The following is a 19,141-nucleotide window of genomic DNA, read 5'->3' on the forward strand; positions in this document are numbered from 1 at the left end:
TTGCTCTCAGGAATACAAGGCCACAGAGACCAGTGGGAAAGTCCAGAGAAAGGAATACTTAGCTTAGTGGAGAAGAACCAGATTAGGGAGCACTTAGATTGTACACACACAAGTGTGTACACACCAACAAGTGCTGAGGGGGTTGGCTTGTACCATGGTGAGACATATCTGGATGTAGTTCTGGGCAACCTGCTGACCTTGCTCTGTGCCTGTGTTAAGTATGCAATACTCAGGTGTTTTGGGTGCAGTCTAACAGTGAGTGAGTATTTTGGAGGATCAATTGTTCATCAAAAAAATCATAAGTTTTTCATAGACTCATAGAATGGTTTGGGTTGGAAGGGACCTTAAAGATTATCTAGTTCCAACCCCCCTGCCATGGGCAGGGACACCTTCCACTAGACCAGGTTGCTCAAAGTCCCATCCAACCTGGCACTGAACACTGCAGGGATGGGACATCCACAGCTTCTCTGGGCAACCTGTTCCAGTGCCTCACCATTCTTATAATGAAGAATTCCTTCCTTGCATCTAAATTAGATCTACCTTCTTTCACTTTAAAGCCATTACCCCTTGTCCTGTCACTACATGCCCTTGTAAAAAAGCCAAAACATTTTGAAGAGTTTCTTCTTTTTCCCGTTATTGGCTGATCAAATGATCAAATAAGTTGACCAGCTGATCAAGTAGACATATGAATTTTTTCTTTAAATTATTCATCAATCTATTTTAAATTTTTCTTTCTGTCCGTTCTAATCATATGTATAGTAGTTTCATACTCTTCCAGAAATATTGAAATGTGTGCTTAATGATATTCCAAAAGCAGCTGTATGATTTAGCAATATTCTATTTGGTTTCATGAAAAGTATCTTAAATGCTTAAAAATATAAGCTAATATGTGCAATGCTGTGCTTAATAAAGGTCTTTTTCCTTCTCTAATTAGAGTTGCTTAGTGGTATTTCAACTAGATCCAGATGTAACTTCACTGAGTTGGTCTTTCTAACTCAGATGAACATGGAAAAGCAGCACCATGGCAGAACACCGGGCTCTGAAATTTGTACTTATAACACTTTATTTCCATTTTACATGTCATTGTGGCCAGCCTGTGTCATATTATTGTTCAAGCTTTCTTCATAAGAACTGTAAGACAGGAACCACATTTTACAGTGGTCTTTGAAACATTGTGACTTTCAAGGTAATTTTTTCTTGTTATTGGAAGAGTGCAAAAGAAAAGCTCTTCACTTGCTGTATAGAGGGTAAGCATAGACATGACATTTTCCACTCCTCCATGTACAATTACTGGACATTCTCTTTAATCAACACCAGAGGAAACCCATCAAAGCTTGCTTAACAGTTTTAATTAATGCTTTTAAATTGCACAAAATTTTATGTAGTATCACACTTGCACGGTATGGCATCTGTTCTATTTTACATGTGATAGCCCTTGAGCCATTGCTATCTGCACAGAAACAATACATGTTAATAGTGCTGGTTGATGGGCATTATGTTAGGTAATGTGTTCAATGGGCCATAAACTAATTTCCATGGAAAAACATGGATATCAGAAGAATAGATTTTTTAACCAGGTATGCTAAAGGTACCATCTAAAATGTGGACAATTAAAGTAGCATAAGCATGTTCTAAAATTTTCCTATAATAGGATGCTTACCAAACATTAATCGATGTCTAATGTTTTTAGCACTGTAAAGTTTATTTACCACTGATTATTATACCTGACTAATAACACACATTCAAATATGGTAATAGTGCCTGTGTGATGCCTTTCTGTATGTTTTTTCAGGCTTTTTAGGAAGGATGACCTTTTCATTATAGGTACAGGTGTCTAGTTCAGTCAAGTTGGGGCAGGACAGGACACAGGACTCTTGAGATTGTGTTGTTGCATATGTATGCAGTAGCAGCATTCTCAAGACTTTTAGCTAAAATGCAGTATCATTCTCTAGTAAACCAGTCAATGAAGTGCCTTCTGTTATACATCATGGGAGCTAATATGTATTTGCATACTATTGTAACAAAATTTTAGGAGAGATTATTAATGCTGATGGCTCTCAATTAAGGGATTTCTGTTCTGCTGCACATTTCCTGCTCTTTCATATAGAACTGAAAGAAACTGAAGGCAGCAGACTGAAGTTTCTATGGTATTAGCATCACGGTTTTTACTGTAATAGAGTTGATTTTCTTCTCAGTAGCTGGTACAGTGCTGCATTTTGGGTTTAGTATGAGAATAATGTTGATAAAACACTGATGTGAGTGTTGTTGCTAAGTAATACTTACTCTAAATCAAGGACTTTTCAGTTTCCCATGCTCTGCCAGTGAGCAGATGCACAAGCAGCCAGGAGGGAGCAGAGCCAGGACAGCTGACCCCAACTAGCCAAAGTTCCATACTATAGAGCGTCATGCTCAGTATATATACAGGGGGAGGCTGGCTGGGAGCTGCAGATTGCTGCTCAGGGACTGGCTGGGCATCGGTCAGTGGGTGGTGAGCAACTGTATTTTGCATCTTTTGGGGTTTTTCCCCTTTGGGTTTTATTCCTCTCGCCTCTCTCCTTTCCATTACAATTGTTGTTGTTATTATTTTTATATTTTACTTCAGTCATTAAATTGATCTTATCTCAACCCTTGAGGTTTACCTTTTCCCCCTGATCCTCCTCCCCATCCGACTGCAGGGGGTGGGGGGAGTGAGCGAGCAGCTGGGCGGTAACTTAGCTGCTGGCTGAGGTTAAACCATAACAATCAGTTAAGTTGGAAAGTGTTGAGCAGTGTCAATAAATGACACTTCGTTTAAACAAAATGTAGTACTGGGCTGTAGAAAGTAATTTATTTTAATATGCCAAGAAAAAGAAATTCATGCTTTTCCAAAACATAATTCCAAAAACATATGCTTTATATGTTTATAATGATGTTTTGGTTGAGAATCCTTCTCATAAAAGTAGTATTTTTGCCTATTTAAGGGTCTTATGGTACTACTGAATTGCATGAACTGTGCCCACAAGTATTTATATGAGTAACTAACATTACATTTGGCTTATACAGAAAATTAGTCCTCAGGTTGCCCGAACACAGCTAGAAAAAAGAGCAAAGGGGCTGGCAAGACCCCCTTGGTTCTTACTTTGCACTTCCAGGCCATTGTTCCAGATAAGAAGGCGGTACCATGGAGTTACTATTTCCCACCCATCAGGAAATGCAGGAGGAGACAAGAAGCCACAGAAGGCCACAGCTGACCAGCTGAGGACATCGGCTAGTTCTTCTCCAGGAGCATGGTCTGCAAAGCCTGTGCCATCCCAGTATCAGCCTAACCTCTGTTATTTTTCTATGCTTATAAAAGAAGTTTGCAAAGCAGAGCTCATGGCTAGGTTGCAGTTCCTGAAGCCTGTGTATGGACTTTACAGAGGAACTTTGATTTGCTGCATTTGATAGGTGTTGAATTTCATTTCAATCTTGTTAGGCAGCTTTCAACGAGATACCTCTCCACTGGGGATCCCCCATCAACAGAGCCCCCAAGGCCCCAGTGTGGGTCTGGAAATAATGAATCCATGCAGTGGCAGGCTGCCCTGCAGCAAGTCACCTGTTGCATCACTGATGTCAAGACTTCTTTTCTTTCAAAAAGAGTTCAAGAGAAGACTCTGTTATAAGCTTGTCTGCTTTTTTTATTTCCTGGCTAGCAGTCTGAAGCAGTAGGCTCTGCTCAGAACAATTTTCATAGAGGCTGAAGCTGCTGTTAATAGCACTTGAATTCTTAGCAGCATATTAAACAGTTATTGAAGAGATTGTACCTCTCTTCCTTCCAAGTCTCTTTCCAAGGCAGATAATACATTTATTTGTTCAACAATATGCTAGGGAAGTCACTGATACTCATTTTGGAAAATCTCATGAAGTATCTTACTCTTTCCGTTTTGTACTTGGAAATTGCCTATGGTGTTAATTTATGATATAGATAATATACTATGCCTCTCAAATTAAATGCAAAAAGAAAGTATCCATAACAGAAATGCAATTTTTGTAATGCTCAGTACAGTGAAAGCCAGCCCTTTTCCCTAGGTGAGAGGAAAAAAAAAAAAAAATAGGTTGCTTGTGCCCAAGGCAGTCCAGATGGAATCCCAGTAGGCAGCACACTAGTGTAAATTTTATTTATTTCAGGCAATGTGTGCTTCACATTTCTGTTATTTTTCTTTGCTTTCCTAACTATGGCATGCTAATACTCAATTACAAAGTCTTCAGGGATTTTTTTAATTTCCAGTGTGCTTTGTCATAAAGAGCTTCTACATTTCCCTTGTACTAAATATATGTTTACTTTATGACAAGACTGGTTTCAAACCACTGCACAATGCTTTTGTGTTCCTCTATGCTTCAGTATAGTTGAAATACTACATATTATGCCAAATAAAATACCTCAGGTAGCAAACCATCTTATCTTGTTACATTCTTTAAAGTAATTTATGTACGCTCTGCTGTAACAACTTTCTGGAGCTCAAAATATAAATCTAGGTTGTCATGGATACACGCATGAGAAGGCTTTCTTTATAAATATATTATGAGTCTGACAATTTATTTTTAGTACATCAAAGTAGAATTTATTTTTTTTAAAAGATGTAATATATAACTAGGGTCATTATTGGTTGCTCTGATTGCACTTAGATACAATTTCTTTTTCTTCCTGTTCATCATCTCAAAATACTTTTAAACATTGAAGTTTATGTGGATGTCAAAATGGCTGATGAGAGCCCTGGGCTTTTCTCTCACCTGTTTGGCTCCCTTATTTGTACCAAGTGTGCCTGAAGTGGAATTTGTATATTGCTTACTACCAAGTCAGAAAGTTAGGCTTTTTTATCTAGCACAGGGTCCAGCAGTGCTTTCAGGTCTGAAGATATTTCAGCTGGCATTTTTCTCTCCCAGCAGTTAAACTGGATACAGTAATTATAAGATGTAGCTGGATAAGCTAAATAATTCATGGAACTTTCGAGTCAGTACCTATGTTATATTTTGCTTCCCCTTCTCTGCTACATCAGTAGTGCAAGAGGCAATGCCCTAATACGTGGGTTTCTGTTACTGGTGATTATAAAACAGAAATTTAGAAGCCCGTAATAAAAAAAAAATAAATTAGGAAAATAGATTTCTGAGAATAATTCACAGTAATAAAATAAAAGTATACTAAGAAAAATATGCTTTTAACAATTTTGATCTTTAGATTTTTACAGAACACCAAACAAAGGAGAAGCTAGTTTAGAGCTCTCAAACTGGGTGTGTCTTGTTATAAAGTAAACCAAAATAAAATGAAGTAAATCCTTAAAGAGGATAAATGGAGGATTTCATATTATAAGCATGAAATGTTAACAATTATGTAGAAAATCACATTTCTTCCAAGAGTACATAAATATTAATCTCCTGCTTGTTGCATGAACAGTAGTGGAAAACTAGATTGTATTTAGAATTTGTGCAGTTCTTGTCATGGAAACGTTATCATGGAAAATCTGTGAAAAATTCCACATATGAAAATATACTCCCAAGAGCTGACTTGTTTGGAGTTTGTATCAAACATCAAACAGTTTTGAAAAACAGATCTCAGAGATGTTGATCCAAATACTTGTATAGATGTTCATTGTTATTTTCCAGAAGGCATTTCTCCCAAGAATTTCTAATTTGCTTATGTTTGTCCAGCTTCAATAGTCAGTTTTGAGTTTTTTCCTCTCTGAATTTGCTTAACAGCTGTAGTACAGTGATACATAAATCATATCCATAGATGCTCTTTTCCATTAAGAATCAGGAAGTCTTTTTTATGAGTCTGAAAAATAATTCATGACTTGTGTTCTAAATATAACAGATACTTTATACATAACACAATAGAGGTATAAAGTGTAGTGCCAACAAACCAGGAAGAATCTGCTTGCCTCCCAGGACTAAGGCATTAATCACAAAGCCAAAATATCTGACAGTGTATTAAGAAAGTGCTAAAAATGTGAAAGAGAGGGTGAAATCAGTCCTGGAGAAAATCTGTCATTTGTTAAAGCTGCCAGCATCACCATTGTTTGATGAAATATAACATGGGATTACTACATTAGGAAATTGCTGTCTCTCAAATTTATTTTCGATTTCTAGTGGTAGAGAAAGGGCCTAAAATACAATATACAGGTACTATGTTTGCTTGTGATTTGAAAATGTTACTAATAAGGATTCCTAAGTAGGTGTAGAATTAGTAAGTTGTACAAATCATGGAACTGAAATAACAGAGTGTTTTAAAAATAACTAATATGCTATGCCTGTTGGATGTTACAGGACAGTCTACAATGAGGACATTAACCTGACAAAGACTGCTTCAAAAAAAGCTCCTCGAGAAAAGCTTTCCAGCAGCTTTATATTGTCAGTGGGGGCTGTCCATTTAGTCTTGGTATGAGTGGCTAGAGTTTTGTAGTAGTGATAGGGGAGCCAGAGCACAGTACAGTGTTAGAAAATGCATATTTAAAGGCTATTGCAGAGACCAGTTGCATAACTGTGTGACATTTACTCTTTCCTTTTCTTCTGCTCGGTTTTCCTGCTCCTGTGGATTCCGCTGTTGCTCTGTCTGAATAGTTACGTGTATTTTCTTTGGAGATGTGGAAAAGTATGGGCAGCTTGTCTCCTTAAATAAACAAGTAGTTCATCTGTCATGAGTAGTACTACAGTTGTCCTCTACCAAAAAAAGATAGGTTCTTCTGCAGTGCAGTTTTATAGTCCAAATCCACTCTGCTGTCTGGTTTGAGAGTGTAGAACTGCATGAATAGTGTTGATACTTAGTACGGAGGTTCACAAATACTTAAAACACTACAACCCCCACTCCACGCCACCCCCTAAAGTAATATGGTTTGGACAGGCATTTTTGGAGTATAAGTGATGGATTTTCAAATGGACTCATTTAATTAACATATAAACTGTGAAACAGATGTGTTGCAATGGAAAAATAATAATGAGGATTTAGTTTCTGATTTCCTGATTTCTGTGGTTTCTTTTAAGCAAGGAACTAAACTGTGCTTTTACATTCAAGCAGGAAAAGGGTTTAAATCCTGTAACAACAACAACAACAAAAGCAACTTAAAAAAGGTAAGCAGGGGTTTTTTTCTATCTTTCCAAGAAAAAAAACAACTGGAAAATATTTCCTCCTGATGAGCAGTTTTCCTCAGTAATTTCCCAGGTATCTACAATCCTAGAACTTCAGAAATACATCATTTATATCAGATATCAAACTCCAGTAAAAAACTAGTTATAAAATAAGACAGTATGAGAGAATGACATGTTTAATGGTGGTATATGTGCTTGATAGGTTTGAGTTTTCTGTCAGAACTAGAAGGATTTTTAGTAAGTCAGTGCAGACCATTTCTCTAATTTCTACAAGCGTCTACCTTGGTGCCTTCAAACAGCATCCCCAGGAAGTGGTTAAGCAAGTGCAAGCTGAGACTACAGCTTATTTGATACAATTGATGTTCTTTTTACTGTTGCCATCATCTGGCACTTTTTGTGTCACCCATCTGTTGTATCTGGGTAGGAAACTAGATTACTGTCTCTGGAGGGCACTACCTACTTTTCCTACAGCTTTGATCAGTGATCATTCTAAAAAACCCCAAGCTTTGATTTTGTCCCCAATGTGCCACTGAATGCAAATACATAATAAATGCAAGAGACACTGTGGAAAACATCTATATTGCACCATCCAGAGTTTGTCACTGTCCAGGTGGGCTTATAATTGTCACAGTGAAAATGTAAGTGTAAAATTGCAGGTGTTTATGAGCCCAGGATATAACAAGAATGTCTGTGGACTTGGTTTGTGACTTTAAAAATAAATCAGAACAAAACCTGCAAAATGCTAAAAATAGGCTTGATTAAGATGGTCAGTTTGAAAATGTATTTTAAAGTAGACCTCAGGAGTTATTTATATGTATTTGAAAAGCAAAGTGTGGCTTTGAATTTCGTAGCACAACTTGTTCCAGATTTTGCCACTCCCCTTTTGTTTAACTTCATGAAGATCCCAATCTCACACTTTTCCTTGTGTTATTCCTTAAAAGAAAAACACAAATTGCACAAGAGATGCAGAGGATCAGCAGCTCTGTAAGTTGTCTTACCACTGCCTGCTAGAAAACATTGCTGCTCAGAATGTGAGGGAAAAATACAACACTTGTGCAAGTTCTATTTTCCAGTGAGTCTGAAACTTAACGTGAAGCATTTCCTAATAAATGTTCGAGTATACAGTTAGTTAATTTGTAGCAGCTATGTAATAAGCATAATTTTAGCTCTTTTCCAAGGACTTTCTGCTGTTCATTGCTAGCACTACACCTGTATGTGTTAAACTGATGTGACAGCCTTCCTGTAGCTGCTTCTGTGGTGCTGCCTGATGTGTCTGTCTGTTCTGGGCCATCAGTCATTGAGGTCTTCCCTCATGGGTGTGAGGGTGCTCCAGTATAGTCTTTCCACTTACGGTGACAGAACTATTCACTGGCAGACACCCTTCACCATAAGCACTTGGTGGCCAGATTAGTTCCTCAAACCAATATGAATACTGGTACACAGCTAACTAAGCACCTGGGGAAAGTACTAAAGGCAGTGCAGGATTAGCTGTCTGCACTAGTGCATGCTGAAGATGATGAAAAATTCTCAGGAAAGAAGCAGGTCAGTAATGAAACACCAAATATGCTCAACCCTGCAAGTCTGAGCCAAGTGGTTGCAGGAGGCTGAATCATCAGGGATCGTGTGTGCTTTAGGGTACAGCCTTTGCCTTCGGGAGGACGGTAAAGTTGGTGTGTGGGATGCATGCAGATATGCAGTACATGTGGAAAATATAATTTGATTTTCTTTGTTCTTTATAACCACATAGCAGAAGGCAATAGAGATGTTTGTAACTCTTTGACACTTTCAAAGGATGCTAAACTACTTTCCAGTTCTGGAGGACTGGGAGCTGAGAAGATGGTCTTGTTACACACTGCACCTGTCTGCAGCAAATGAAGAGAATTGCCCTCTTGCAAGACAGCTGGTGTGTAGGGTCTTTGTTGAAATGCTTAAAAGTCAGGGTGAATTGCTCCCTTTCTTGAGGTTTCATTTTTTCCCCTGCATTTTATTTACCAAGATAATCAACACTAGAAAATGTTTCCCATTTATCTATAGGAAAATATTACACCAACATAACTCAGTGAAGTTCATATGTGAGCTGGAAGTGATAGAGAAAATGAAGTTACAGGTCAAAGCTGAGAAAGCATTAACACAAAGTTAAACAGCACACATAGGAACATGATGGCCAAGATGGAGAAACTTTTAGCATGAAGAGAAGTCTGAATGTTTGAGCAGCCTAATTTCTGTCGTATGCTGTAGAGGTTACAGAACTAACAACTTGCCTACATTTGAAAGTCAATTTAAATTAAGATAGATTGTAATTTAAAATGCAGTATTTGTTTCTAAGTAACAATCAACCATGGACATTTCTAGTCCTAAAATAAAAGTGTAATATGCCTATGTATTTTAATTCCTTTCAAAGATAAACTCTAAAAGGCTGCAAACTGCAATTAAAGAGGAATGTGTGGTGAAATAACACCATTCAAGGCTACAGCTTCAGTAGTTAGGTGTAGGTAGGCAGAGAGGAACTGAAAGTAAAATGGTGCAAATTATCAGCGCTTTCCGCCAGTAGCTGCAGAAGTGAAACCACAAATAATGGTGAGGTCTGCTTGTGACAACCTCAAACTTCCATTTTCTGTGTGTATAGTCTGACTTTGAGCCTGCACCTCCACGTGCTTGTTTTGGGGAACAATCTAACAGGGTCTCTAAGAAAATACCTCTGACAAGGGAGCATTGGGTATGCCTGCACTGCCCAGATCACCTGCCGTCTCACAAGTCCACTTCCCCTGGCTCTCCTGCTGTGTGCTGTGGTACCCCCAAGACGTCTTGCAGCAGCCCAGCTGGATGCTTTGCCAGGCAAAAGCCGGATGCAGATCAGTTAAAGCTGACCTCAAGGTGGTAATGAGGATGTGAATAAAATAATTGAATCGTATTTGATATTCATCACACACCTGTAAAATAGGAATATTTTATTCTGGCTTTTCAGTCAGTTGCCAAAAGCCATAATTTATAGCTACGCACAATACCATTTATGTTTGTGCTTGAAATATCTACAGAATTGTCTGCATCTAGGACAAAGTATTTAATAAACATTTAGTAAGTATATAGACTTTACATTAATATATGTGACTGTGTCTGGGGCAGAGGGAGTAATGGATATGAGCACGTGCAGAAGACCTGTGAAATACCTCAGCAAAGGTAACAGCAGAGAAAGCTAATCAGGCATGCTGTGAATAGGCAGCATGCGAGAACAGTAGTGAAATTTTATGAATTATCAGTTGAGTTAAGCTTCAAGAAAACCTGGTCCATTAAGATGTTACAGCACAAAATTAAGCATAGTTTATCCAGACTTTATACTTACCTTTCTATTCTCTGATTTTTGCAAGAAATGACACAAAAGGAAGGCAAATAAATTAAAATATGAGTGTGTTGAAAAAAACCTATTACTGTCATACATACAGGCTTCTCTTCATTGACGTACTGTTCAGTATTGTTTAGCTTACAGACCTGTGAAGTGACTGAGTAGTAAGATGACCAATTTCTTGACTATACCTGTTACATGCTTAGTTAGTTAGCTGACTTCTAAATGAAAGCTTCTGAAGTACTTCTTTTTCTATTGCCATCCTGCCATTTCCTCTACAAACCTAGGAAAGAGCCAAAGTGTGTCATGAAGAACTACCACCTCTGCTTCACCGTGCCTCTGTAGTACTCCCATGATGAACACTCCCAACAAAGGGGCACAAGGGTAGCTCTATTTTCTCTGCTATTTGCTACCCCACTGCGCAGTGCAAGCCCTTGGGGAAGCAGGAAAGGGGCTCCAAGAGCAGGGAAGCCTTGGCAAAGTGACTCTATAGCTGCACCATGTAGATGTATCTTTCTTCTCACATCTGTTGATGTAGATGGCAAATACAGGTGTGGTATCACATGAACACTCTCTTGCCACTGCCTGATGTTTGTCCCCAGTTATGTGGCAGCCAGACAGAAGAGGTTGCTTTCTACCAGGCTGACCAATACAACTTTCTGGTTTCCTTGTCCTGCCCTTTCTGCTTTTCATTTACACAGTGTCTCTTACTTCATAAAGGAGTTGTTAATGAGGCAGGATAGGAGAGCAGTGCCTATGTTTGTAGTCCATAACACCTTTCTGTTAAATGTTTGCTCTCAGGTTGAAAATGTTGGACATTTCTTGTGTGCTGAGAGTGGTCTTTATGTTAATGGGCTTCTCAGCAATTTTTCATTCTGTAGCATTTCCAGAGGTATTAAATTTACTGTATCAGAGCTTTCTAAGTGTAGGATTATTATCACATTAGATGGCAGGCATCTACAAAGAGGTGCTCTTAAAAATGCCTTCCATGAACAACAGGTTTAGGAAGAATGGAAACATCTCTGTATTGCAGGAAGTAGTGGAATTTGTCTTCTATTTGCCGTGCCTTCCTATGGTGCCAAAGGTGGTCCTTGGCAAGAGATGATGAACTAGATGTGAATACTGAAGGTACAGTAAGCATGCTTCAGGGATGAAGTGTTTTAATATGCAAATGGAAGCTTTGACTTTTAGCTCTAGCAAAGTAGGAATTTAAACCCTAGTGGGATTACTACGCCTTTGCATCTCCTAATGGGGCTCTCATTGTAGAATGGCTGAGCTGAGAACTTGCTTTTTCCAACAGAATAGAGTAAGAGATTCAAACTCTGGCTTTTTCACTGAAGTGATAAAAAGCCCCCAAAACCAAACAGAAACCATCTCCCTATCTTTCACTAACTCAAACAGAGCTTTTCAGAATTTGCTTCTTTACTTCCTAACCCTTCACCATTTATGCTTACCAAAAACTGGTGGAGGCTGCTGCCAAGACAAATCTTCTTGATTGATTTTTCTCAAATTTACCTCAAAAGCCTGAGAATCACGGCAGTAATGCTTATAGGTAAAAGACATACATTAAAGTTAAAATGATTTAAAGTGAAGACCAAGCAGGGATTAAATGATCTATCCAAAGGCACCCAAGGAATTCGTGGTGGAAGGTCCCATGTCATTGTCGTGTCCTGTCTGTCAGAGCTTCTTGCTGCCACTGACAGAATATTCTTGCACTCTATTTCTGCAAATACAAATGACTAGGCAAGGCACAAGGCCACGGAAAACAGGCCTGTGAAAGAAGACTGTATTAAACACTGCACCACATAACGGCTCTTGTCCCTAAGGTACTGTTTGCAGAAGAAGGCAATGATAGAACTCGTCTCAAAGACGGGAAGCTCTGTGGAAGCTAGAAGATACATTGGGCTCACTATTTTTAGTTTATTAAAGCTATCTGTTATGTTCCTTTATTGTCTTCAGCTCTCTAGCCTCCTCAGAGATTTGTTACTCCACTCATGGAAAAGAAGGGCAGCATGCTATGATTCCTCTGCCTTCTTTGTCCCTAGCACATAGGCTGAACATTTTGGTTTATTGCAGATGCTTAATGCAAAACAGATGTGAAAGGGTCAAGGTGATGATGAGTCTGGTACCTTCCCAACAAACTCTTTTCTGACCTTCAAGGTTAAAGAAAAGTTATCAGCATGGGGAACAGGGGAAAGGCATGGTCTTGGGAGTGCTGGGAGTCCTTGTTTCTGATCTGTTTGATTCTTTTATTTTCTTTCTACTCTGAACCCCAAAAGCTTAATCATTGGATATTATTACCTTTATAACAGAGCAAAGTTACCATGCCACACACATTTTAAGGTTCATGCTGTTTAAAGTCAGGATTATTTTTCCCACCTATTTAATGTTGCTTCTTTAATGGAGCCTTAGAAAAGTAGTTTCAGAAAATCACATTTACTTGGTCATGTTCCGTTTCATTATCAACAGCAAGGGCTTTTCCCTCCTTTTATAATAAAACAAAGACATTCAGAGCTCAAGCAAGAAGGCATTTAAATATGTATCATTTAGCCTAACTGACCAGTCATGACCACAATTCAGCTGCACCAGTTTTGTCTCAAGGGCATGGTTCCTGGTGTTCTACCCATTCCGTTCTACAGACAACCTGTGTTCTGGTCTCTGCACCTTTGGAGTTTCTTAACTTTGCCATATACAATGGGGGTGGAACAGGTGAGAGAGCTCTTCTGGTGCATAGTCATCCTTGCACTATGTTCTGAGACATTATGTTCGGGGCAGAATAATTTTTTATCCAACACTGAAGCTGAATAAGATCACTCATACAGGTTTTGAGAGGACACAGTGAGGAATAGCTGGCTGGCATGCATGTGTTCAAAACAAGCATAAAGGTACTGGGCTTCCACCTCAATGCACACGGGCTTCTTCTACGTGGAACCCGATATACAGGCTTTGGAGGTTATTTATTTATGTACAAGGGCAAGATTTCCTTTGGAGAGGAAGACTGGGGTGTAAACACCAATCCTTTCCCTGCTTTACTGGGATAACTTCAGTGTTTTTAGGCTCCTCCGTTTACCTCACAGGATATGATGGTATTGACTGAGGTATTGAGTTTCTCTGTCCTCCCCAGAGTTGTCTGTCCTTAAACAAAGCTTAAAAAGCAAACCAGAAGTGTTGTTTCATGTTGGAGAGTTTTAGACCTGTGACCCTACGGCAAACCATTATAGATGGCAGCAGGTAAACCAGGCAGGTTAGCATAGCCTCATGGAAAAAATATTCTTCATCTCTTTCCCCTCATTTGGAGAATTATTCAGCTTTTGCTGATGAATGTAAACACAATTATAAGAATAAATTATAAATAGAGGAGAAAAATATGTGCACTATGGGTATTAGAAGAAAATATGAAAATGGCAGATCAATGATATCTAGCCAAGTAAATTGAATGTGTATTTTCTAATCGGAGCTGCAAGAAATTTAAACTTTACTGTAGACAAGTGGCTGTTTTCCTCCTTCATCTGAGTAAAAACCAGTCATCACTGGCAAAATGAAAAATTCCTATTGCCTTTCAAGACATTTGCTTTTGCATTTTCCAGCTCTTCCCTCATGTAATCTTCATTGTCTCCAAAAAATAGTGGGGAAAAGGGATTTCCCCTTTAGCTGCAGAGCTGGCACGAAGAGTATCTTACCATTAGCTGGGAACACCAGTTAGTGCCCCAGATGGAACCATGCTCCCCTATACTTGAATTGCCACAGCACTGTTGCTTCATGTGTGTGCCTGTCTTTAACAGAATTATCCTGCACACAGATTTAATATTAAAGTGAGCTGAATTTTGAATTTGTTTTGTTATCTCCTTTGGGGTTTATGGTTTTTTTCTTTCCCTTTCTGTTTTCCAGAATGTGGATGTTAACACTCACACTCACGGCACAGTTTCTAACTGCTGCTGCTTCCTACTAGGGCACCAATACTATGCCGGATCAATGAAACGATGCTTTCTAGGTCCATTATATCAGTAAATCAAGTGTGAATTAATTTTTTCCCCTCTCAGTCTTTGCTGTCTGAGCGTTGGCCCCTCCCCTCATGCCGGTCTCCCTCTCCTCGCAATGCTTTGGGGAAGAAAGTGCAAGTGCCCCTCCGCTTGCTTTATTTAAATTATCTCCTTTCTGCCCCGCTTTTCGCCCGGGGAAGCGGAGGAGCGCGGCGGATGGCTCAGCCTGCCTGGGAGCGCCGAGCCGGGCCGCTCTCTGAGGAGGGCAGGCGGGAGAGCGCGGCAGCAGCCGCTCCCGCCGCAGCCTTTTTTTTTATGCGAGCTGCCCCTTTCCGCTCCGCCAGCGCAGCCTGCCCTGAGCAGCGGGCTGGTCGCCTCCATCCCGCCGCATTTGGTATGCATGAGCACTGCCGTTCCCACGCAGGAGGCCGCTTTCTCCGGCAGGATCGGTGGCCGCAGCCGCACCGCCCGCCCAGCCCAGCCCCCTGCCCGCCTCGGGCGAGCCCTGCCCTGCGGCACCGCGGGCGCGGGCGGGATGCGCGTGGGGTGCCCGCGCCCCGGCGCGCGGCTTCCGCGGTAGGCGCTGTCAGGTCCGCGTCGCGTCGCCCGGTGGGATCTGTGGAGGGTCATGAATCAGACGGATGCTCCCCGGCCACTCAACTGGACCATCCGGAAGCTGTGCCATGCCGCCTTCCTCCCCTCCGTCAGACTTCTTAAGGTACGGTGACAGCCCGCGCTGGGAACCCGTGTCTGCCGCTCCGCACCTGCCCGGAGGACCGCAGGCGCTGTTGCTGGAAAGTTGATTCAGAAATAGTCCCAACTTTACTGTTAATTAGCTTCCCTGCTGCTTTTAAAACCCCTTGCGAGTACCTGCAGGTACCAAAATTACGTGTCTGTTCTCCACCCAGTTCGGCGTGTTTATCAGTCGAGGAGGGTCTGTAAGAGGGGTGGAAAGGGAGTAAGGGGTGGTGGACATCATCTGTGCTTCTGTTTGCCTTGCCGTAAAAAATCCAAGCCTTGAACTTCCAGGAATCAAGAAGAAGAGTCTGTTTCTAAGGTGTGTTCCTTTGTCAGCAGTCCTCTGCTACCCGTTCTTTAGGGTTATCTAGTCCCTTGGAAACACCTGAAGGTCCAGTACTAAGACCACCTTGTAAGTGGAGCAATATGTGAGTGGACAAAAATTGCCTCGGTTTGTTGAAAGCCGTGTGTAGGAATGGGGTCAGGGAAAGACTGGCAGTGCAGACAGAATCAGTGAAACTTTCTAATGATGATTTTTTGTTTAAACCAAGTGGCACAGTTGTGAAGGTGCTTTCCAAGGTGCGTCTAAGTGTGCTTTCCTAGGAAATAATTAGTAATTATTTGGAAAAAAAATATCATTTGGGATTATGGACAGTGGAGGGCTTTTAATCTCAGCACGCAAAGTACCACTATCATTGCCTATCCCACTGAAGCCATTTTAGAGGCATTTGTAACCGGAAAACAAAACATCTTCATTCAACTTCCTGATGAAAAAAGGATTACATTAAGCTGAAAAGTATTCTTTGTCCTTGGAACTTCTTAATTAATTGGATTATACAATAAAAAATTAAACATATCGTCAGGTCCCTTTAGGCTTCTGCACCTGTAAGATGTTTTATAAAATGCTGATTATAAAATGACACTGATTATCTCGGTTCATGAGTAAGTTGGCTTTGAAATCAATATGCAGCCAGGTAAGCCATGGCTATTCTAACAGTGTATTAAAAGGTAATGTTTGATATAACCATTTGATTTTATGTGGGTAGCTCTGAAATTAGGTCAGTCCTTACTAATGCAACATATTTGAACAGTAGTGTAGTATATGGTAGTGCACTTAGCAGGCATATGTTGCACATACAGTTACTGTATATGTGATGTACAAGTGACCATACTGTGTATCAGAACAGGTATTTGTCACATCTGGGCAGGAAGGGTCTACACTAGAAAAATATTTCTGTTTCCAAACCAGATATATGGCTCCTGGGAGTTACATTGTGGGCAGCACCACAGAACAGAAGAAAGATCAAAATTAGATTGCTGAAAAATCAAAATACAATGAACAAAGCAAATCAGAGAGTGGTGCTGATTCTTTTGAAAAGTCTCTCCCCCCACCCCACCCCCCGCCCCACCCCGCCCCCGCCCAAAAGCACACATTAGGTTATCCATACTTCACAAGTCAGATACCTCTAGGAAAACGTAATTTTCCCAAGGTGTGAAAACTCAGATGTGGGGAATTTTATTATTATTCTCAATATCAGGAAGGAAAAAAAAAGTTTGCAATATGTCTTTTTTTGGCAGACAAATGTTGCCCCCTGTGTATGGTTTCTCTTCATTGCACGTTTTAAGGGTGAACATTACACTTAATTATTAAAAAAGCTGACTAAAATTTATTTTATGATGCTACAGCTATAACCTTTTAGGGCTGGATAGGGAGTGGACCCTGCAGAGTTAATAAAAGCAGGGCAAATAACTAGAGATAAGCAACCTCGAAAGGCATGGAGGGGTGTGGGAGATGTGGGAGAGACCACAGCAAAGGAGGTGGGACTGGTACCTTCCTGAGCTGATGAGCAAAACTGGCTGATTGGAGAGGGAAATGCATATATCAGCATCTTCAAGACTCCCAATCAGCTTAAAATTTTGCTCATTTGTGGTTTATTATTTAACATACAATAAGCAATTCACATCAAAGCAGGGCCCCATTGTCCTAATTCCTCAAAAGAAAATAGCCAACCTGAAGGAATTCTCCTGTCATAAAGAGCTATTAAGGACAGTGTGTGATAACAGCAGCATTAAATTACCAGATAAGCAGTATATTTTCCTGTTTTTCTCAAGGAATTTTAAAAATTTCATTATACAGATTCACTCATTTGAAGGGTGTCTGTATTGTTTTGTCTTTCGTGTCTTTCTCAAAAAGACCCCCCCCTTTTTTTTTTTTTTTTTTTTTTATCCTGTAAGTGTAAGGTGCTCATGTAAATCCACAAACATTGGAAAGGCAAGTGCAATAATGTGAGCTCATTTTTTAATTGCCCAGTTTCCAAACAGATTAAGTAGTCTTAAGGTCTAATGCAATATTGTTTTTCAGTACACATCCAGTAGACCCTTTTGTCTACAGCCTTTCTCTGCAGAAAATGCCCTCAATAACAGCATAAACTTGGCAAAAGCTGATACGTTCTGGCATATTTTTATTATCATCTGCTTTATCCATGGTTGCCAAACCCTGTTTCAATGTAACTGGCAAATTTATTTAGAGTAAGAGAATATAAAATATAATTGTGTCTTTGTCGTCTCCATGCTTTGTTTTAGTCTGCCAGAACAAAACAACTAAATGATGTCAAGTTCAAGGATACACTTTTGCCTGCACTTCTGAGAGATAGCAGAGATTTCCTGCTTTACACATGAAAAAATCACAGTGGCATGGCCTGGACCTTGCTAGTAAACAGCATGAACTTTTCAATTCATTCCATGTCTTCTCAATGAGAAGTTTAAAATTCTTATCCTGTGGATATAATTTTAAGTGTAGCATCAATGCTTTCATACTGATGGATCTGAATAAACACTGGAATCTAGGACTGGAATAGAGGCTTCTTACTTTGTGTTACTCACTAACACTGTCTTGAAATTACTGCTTTTAAATAAAGAATAAAAGGTGTTATTCCACAGGTATGCTATGCTTTTATTCTCTTCTGTTGAAATCATGTGCAGTGCTCAGTTGCCTGAGCTGACATTTGATACGGCTTTGGCCACAGCAGCCTCATTTAATTTAGATAAACTAAGATCATTTGAAGATGCTGTCCAGCTTTGCTCCTTGTGTTTTTCTTCCAGGTGTGTGTTGCTGTTCTAACCCACTTCACTAATGCCCTCATGTTTAGGTATGGTTTCATAAGCCTGTTTTCTCAGTTTTTCATTTTCTAACAGGCACACAGATTACTAGGAGCTGTACTTGAAGTACAGATTGAAACAAATTATGGGGGAACATTTTTACAGTTTGTGTCATCAGTTTATCCTTCACTGCTTGAATTTTTTCCCCTAATAAATTTTTCTAGTAGCATGTTCCATGCTGGTACTTTTTGTAGTTGTTTCAGTATGGTAGTTGTTTCAAACACACACTAATGGAACATTTAATGTCTTCCCATCTGAGGTAAAAGGATTAAGAAGTGTCTTGAGCACACCTGCAGAGAGGGTGTCTTTGCGCCTAGAGGGGAACTGCCTTGTCCTGACACAGTTAGGTGAGTCTCCAGAGGTGACTATGGCAGTGACTTGTTCAATTTCTGTTTCTCTAATTGAACCCTGTTTTCTTTGTTCGGCCAAGGTTTTGTTGCCTTGATACTTTTTTGTTTCCTTTAAGGAAGGGTTAATCTTAGTGGTAAACAGTCCTGATCTACTTTGCACCATTGTGTGTGTAAGAGCTATTGTTCCAATTGCAGAAAGCTCTGGCAGTCGCACATCTCTTTGTTTTATGGTGGAAGAGAGTTTCTGAGTCTCCACATGCCAGAAGAAATTGCTTTCTAGGAAAGCAAGTCCAAATGGCAGGATTTAGAAAAAACAGACATTTTAGAGCAATGTTGTATCTCTTAAAAAAATAATGAATGATCTCATGCTGAAGACTTCACTCAGAGGACCCAGTGCCCCAGGAGAGACTGCAGATGTTGCATTTCTGCTTGGGGCAGGTATGATACATGCCATGGGATCAAGGAACAAGCAATAC

At 40.0% G+C, this 19,141-nt stretch overlaps 1 protein-coding gene across 2 annotated transcripts in view; it reads left to right on the forward strand.

The window, feature by feature from the left end:
* The first annotated feature begins 128 nt into the window (after positions 1-128).
* Positions 129-19,141, forward strand: part of TRPM3 (transient receptor potential cation channel subfamily M member 3) — a 309,277-nt gene continuing 290,264 nt past the window's right edge. For both annotated transcript variants that reach the window (XM_080371682.1, XM_080371684.1), the window contains exon 1: positions 129-15,136. In XM_080371682.1, the coding sequence (XP_080227808.1) occupies positions 15,047-15,136 (90 nt within the window). In that variant the 5' untranslated portion in view covers positions 129-15,046. The remainder of the gene's footprint in view (positions 15,137-19,141) is intronic.

This window comes from Falco punctatus (assembly GCF_963210335.1).
Source record: "Falco punctatus genome assembly, chromosome: Z".
Classification (NCBI taxonomy): Eukaryota; Metazoa; Chordata; class Aves; order Falconiformes; family Falconidae; genus Falco; species Falco punctatus.